The sequence below is a fragment of the Pelobates fuscus genome, chromosome 10 (assembly GCF_036172605.1).
Source record: "Pelobates fuscus isolate aPelFus1 chromosome 10, aPelFus1.pri, whole genome shotgun sequence".
Taxonomy (NCBI): domain Eukaryota; kingdom Metazoa; phylum Chordata; class Amphibia; order Anura; family Pelobatidae; genus Pelobates; species Pelobates fuscus.
This window is the reverse complement of record NC_086326.1, coordinates 23899909-23905778: the sequence shown is the minus strand read 5'-3', so window position 1 is coordinate 23905778 and position 5870 is coordinate 23899909. Positions and strand designations below refer to the sequence as shown.

The following is a 5870-nucleotide window of genomic DNA, read 5'->3' as shown; positions in this document are numbered from 1 at the left end:
GCAGTTTCTTTTTATATTGCCTTGCTTATTGCAATAGAAACACACCAGACCATGTGTCAAGTTTTTTTTATAGTGTGAGTGGGGGTCTTTAAAAGTCTGGGCTTCTCTTCTCTTTGTCTGTGATCTAACAGCTGTAGAAGGCAAGGAAAGGGGGTTCTTATGCCTGGGCTGTTCGTCTCTCCTGTCTCTTCTAATTGCACAGACAGATTTCGTAACAGTTTGCTGTCTGGATTCTCTCCTAACCCTATCTAGAAATGTTGCCGCCTCTTCCATAGTTTGGCACTGTAGTGCACATGCAATTGATATTGGATCAAGCTATTTAAATTTTGTTATAAATGCATTTACCATAGATTTTGATGTCTGATCATCAGGAATACTCATTACAAACCTGTATGCACGCTCAAATTTTAAAAGGAAACTGAATACAACTTCATTTATATTTGGTTTTAATTTTTCTAAAATCTCAATATCCACATGCTCATTTCCTGTTGTTAATTGTATTAATTGTGTAAATCTATCTCGCTCATTCCCATGGACCATTTCACCATCTTCATCAGAGGGGGAACTTATGGGTGGAGTCAATCTATGTGCAATGTATGTTGGAAGCCATATTTTAAACAATCTGTTCCTTTGGTCGTCATTCAAATTATGTTTAAATACATCAGACTCAAATACGTCTGCATTACCAAAGGCATCCATTAATGGATTATAAGGAGGAATATCTTTGGTAACTTTCATCAGCTGCTCTTGAATTTTTAATTTAAGTTTTACAGCCTTATCTAACAATTTTCTATGTTGCAAATCAGACTGTGATGATATTTCTGTGACATCAACTGGCTCTGGTATCAAATTATGATCACTCCTTGTAATTGCACACAACTGTTTGGCTTCAGTTCTAAGTTTACAAATCAGTTAAGATTTTTCGATCCAACTGTTCTTCTAAGTCACAAACATTTGCCTGAAGTAGATCACAGTTAGTACATTTAATTTCTGTTACACATACAGATTTATTAATGTATGTCTGTGTACTTTTTAAATCTTGCACCTTTACTTGTGTTGGTACTTGCAATTTTGTTGGAGCCACTCCTGTTCTAAGAATCATTGTGTCAAATGTTTCTACCAATTTTAAACATTTCTAATCTTCTTTTTTGTTTTATTTAAACATAACAGTTTATTATCAATAGCTGAATTTGCTTATTTACACTGCTCATACAAACTTGCCCACAATTGACTATCTGTATAGCAGCTATTAAACACAAAATCAAGTTGACTTTTCTCTGCAATATCAGTAACAAAATCCATTATTACTCACCAGACAAGATTATCTTTAATGCACGACACCGTCTGCCTTCACTCGTCCAGCTGCGCACTGTGGATTGATGCTTGCCAATCTCTGACACGTGCTTGCTTGCAGAATACACATTGTGCTGCTTTCTTTATAACATGTGCTTTTGTCTGTTGTAGAAAATAATCTTGGAACAGTCTTTGTGATTGGAAAAATCTTTGTCTTCATATAAACATACACATGGTTCTTTTCGTTCTGGTTGATCACACTTCAATTCAAGCTGCTTTCACAAAGAGTAATTCGATCTGCCCTCTCTCTCTTCCTCTGCTCTATTCCCCCCTTAATGGAAGTGTGAAAAACAAGAGAAGTCTAGTTGGCTCGCCAATGTCTTATATATATAGATATTTCTTCTTGGGTCAAAGGCTTGCCACATTAATAGATATCTATATTAATGAAAAGTACTAATACGCAATCTGACGTTCTTTATAAAAAATATGCATTTATTCTACTTCAACAGCAAACAATAATATACTTAACAGATGGTATTTCTCAACGTAGTTACAGAGAATGAGAGATTCTAAGTAGTCGTCTTAATATCAACAAGTCAGGAACACATCAGGAGAGGAGATTGGATCGTAGGATGAAGAGAATGTGGTCTGTTGTCCTCTGCCCTTTATATGCAAAATTACATCATTGTCAGGGTTGCGGTCCGGACGGCGGAGCGTGGACCGAGACCCAGTATGCCTGATGTTCAGAGTAAGAGTCACAGTGTGGAGGTGGATTAGCAGGGTCTGGTGCAGGGTAACCGCACGCCCCCTGGTGTAGAGCACCAGCGTTTGTGCAGCCACATACCAAGACCCTGAATCAGCTTCAGCAGATCCCAGGAACTAGGAGCTAGGGAAATAGCAGACCTCCCAGGAGCTGAATAGGGAGGCTCTGCAGCAAGAGTGTATCCAGTACTAGAAAAAAGACAAGGCTAGAACAGGCACCAAACATGAAAACAAGACATAACTAGCAGAACCCAGAACCAGAGAAGGATAGGAAGCTAAACCCAGAACATGTACACAAGACATAAGGAAACATTAACTAAACAGGGGAAGGACAAGACTGTGCAAGCATTACAAAATAAAACAGGACAAGATATAATAGGCAAGCACTATATATGTAAATCATGGGGATTTAGTCACATTATATGATCATACATTGCATAAGCCTGCCAACAACGCCAATGTACCCCATATCTGGCAGGTCCTACACTGCCTAATGAATACTAAAATAACCACAGATCACATATATAGCACTTACCTGCAAGAAAGGGCAGAAGCCTAGAGCAGCTGCCTGCAGGAACTCTGAAACATAAATGAATGATGGAAAATAAACGGGTGTGGCAAGTAAAACAAACATTTAAATGAATCCAAGAGACAGGGAAATCCAGGGGTGGACTACAAGAATGAACCCAGAAACCCAGCATAAAGAAAACCAGACACAGAATAGAAAACCAAAAACCAAGAAATACTAAACAAGAATAGTAAAAGGAGTACTGGATACCAGAAGCCATTACCAGAATGATCCGCAGCCAGGAACAGAACGTGACAATCATAACGTTTAATTTAGACTCTGGCCACATAAGGAAACTACCCATATAAGGACCCTACCCCCAATCTCCCTATACAGCACATTCCAGAGCCCTCATGGTACAAAATAGCCAACACCATCTGTTCTTTTTAACCCATTAGACAGCCACACTTTAATATGTATTTCAAAAGGAACATTTAGAATATACAATATTCTACAATCTCTTTGTCTGTGTATCTGTTTGTCTACATGTGTGTCTGTGTGTGTATCTGTTTGTCTGCATGGGTATCTGTTTGTCTGTATGTGTATCTGAATGTTTGTCACTAAGTGTGTCTGGGTATCTGCATGTGTGTCTATATGTGTATCTGTATGTGTCTGTATGTGTGTGTGTCTGTATGTGTATCTGTTTGTCTGCATGTGTATCTGCAAGTGTGTCAGTGTGTGCCCCTATGTATCTGTATGACATAATTTAAATTACTTTACAGCAGAGGCGTAACTAGAAACCACAGGGGCCCCGTGCGTATAAATGTCATTCTGTATATGTGCATCTGCATGTGTGTCTATATGTGTGTCTGTGTATCTGTGTGTGTGTGTCAGTGTTTGTATCTGTAGAAGTGTTATTCTGTGTATCTGAATGTGAGTCATTCTGTGTGTCTGTGTATTAGCATGTGTGTCCGTGTATGTATCTGTATGTGTTATACAAATGGAGGAGGAGGAGATGCATGGGGGAGCCCCAGGGCACTTTTCGCACTGGGGCCCTGTGGTTTTTAGTTACGCCTCCGCTGTAATGTAATTATATTACTTGATTGTATATTTATGGATTGATAACTCCCACTCAACATTTTTCTTTTCTTTCTTTTTTTTTTAATAATCTGATTCCCCCTTTTGTGTTTCTTTGTTTAAATGTGTATTGTTATTTGTATAATATTTAGAAAAATTTCCCCCCAAAAAATATTTTTAAATGAAAGTATGGATTATTGGTCTCCTTTGATATATAGTTCAAAACAAAACAATGTTTTATTAATCTTTTTAAAAACATTTTTAAAGTCCTCATTCTTCAGGGTGTAAATGAAAGGATTCAGCATTGGAATAAGTACAACATATAAAAGGGCCAAAAACTTGTCATGTTCTGGAGAATACATAGATGTTGGTCTCATATACAAACAGATCAGTGTTCCATAAAACAGGATAACGCAGGTCATTTGAGAGGCGCAGGTAGAAAAAGTTTTACGTCGACCACTTGCTGATTGTATATTTAGGATAGTAGATATAATAAACACATAAGATATCAATGTAAGTATAAATGCACTAATACTTATGAGTGTCCCATCAATGTAGTTCCATAACTCAATAGTAAATGTATCACTACAGGTAAGTTTAAGCAATGGGGCTAAATCGCAGAAAATGTGCTCAATGTGATGAGAACGGCAGTATGATAAGTTAGCAGTTAAAATAGTATGTACAACAGGATTGAGAAAACCCATGGCCCACACTGCAAGTACTATTCGAGCACATTGCTTTGGTTTCATAAGTATTGAGTAATGAAGAGGGTGACAGATTGCTACATAGCGATCATAAGCCATGGCAGCCATTAGTAAGACTTCTGTGCAAGCAAAGGCTATGAAAAAATACAGCTGGATAAAGCACTCTAGAAAGGATATGGACTTACACTGAGAGAGGAGCATAGCCAACAGTTTAGGTAGAATGGTCGATGTGTAAGAGATATCAATGGCTGATAGGTTACACAAGAAGATGTACATGGGTGTGTGTAAATGAGAGTACAAAATTATAGACATTAGAACGATAAGATTACTGAAGACAATAATTAAATACACTGATACAAATGCTATAAAAAGAGGAAACTGAAGATGTGGTAAGTCTGAAAAACCTTGTACAGTGAATTCATTTGGTTTGGATTCATTTACTGGTATCATTTTCAATCTTCTTGTCTACAAAGCAAGACACAAAGATGCTGAAATTGGACAGACACTTTTCACTCATTAAATTTGCATTTAAAGCTGTTTATCTTTACTTTGCGGTTCCATTGTTTCAAACTGTGCAATAATTTTGAAGGCATTTAAGTGAAATGTGTAAATAATGTGTTGAAAGGCTAGATACAAAAGATATACAGAAAACTGCAGACTGCAATCAATAAATAAATGTTCAAAATCACCCTGTATCAGGCACCAGGCTCAGGCACAACAAACTAATGCTGGGTGGACTGCAATGGTCATGGGCCAAGGCCAACATGGGAGATCAAAGAATCAGCAAACGATCACAGAGGGCTCTCTGCTCATTCATAGACTAGTGGGGAGATCAAAGATCTCCCTCACTGGCCCAGCAAACTCTAATGCCTGGGGAAAAGGAAGGTCTGCATCTCTGTCAGATATCCTTTGTCTTCAGGGTGCCAATCAAACACTAACTGTTAGTGCTAGAGTATGCAAGGGAGATACTCATGGTCGGCACCAGGCACAGGTGAAGACCATACATTTAGCACACTGGACCGACAGGAATCTGCATGCCCCCTGCAAGGTAGAGAAAAATAAATACAAACATAATAATAATAATAATAACTAAACCAATAATTCCCCTATCCCACTCTTTATACACACACTACACCCCTATACACACTATACTATTATAAAAACACACTATACTCCCTAAACATACACTACACACAAACATACACGCAACATACACATTATACCCTCTATACCCCTACATTGTACCCACTACACCCCTATACATACAAAACTCAACCCCTATAAACACACTCTACAACCCATATATACACACCACACCACTATATACATGCTCACTACACTTTCTATACAAACACACTACACCCCCTATGCTATTCCCCAAATGCACACTTGTGCCTTATACCCTCTATACACAAACACTACATCCCCTATATGCGTGCACATACTACAGGTATTCGAAAAACAAACACACACACAAGGCAACCCCTATGCCCATTGTCACATACACATTACAGCCCCTACTGTTA

General features: G+C 38.1%; 1 protein-coding gene across 1 annotated transcript; it reads right to left on the bottom strand.

The window, feature by feature from the left end:
* Positions 1-315: 315 nt before the first annotated feature.
* LOC134574669 (olfactory receptor 5AR1-like) lies at positions 316-4794 on the bottom strand. The gene is made up of 2 exons (XM_063433796.1): positions 3898-4794; positions 316-879 (listed from the first exon to the last, which is right to left on the bottom strand). Exons 1-2 carry the CDS (start codon positions 4792-4794, stop codon positions 316-318), a joined length of 1461 nt encoding a protein of 486 aa, XP_063289866.1.
* Positions 4795-5870: the final 1076 nt, after the last annotated feature.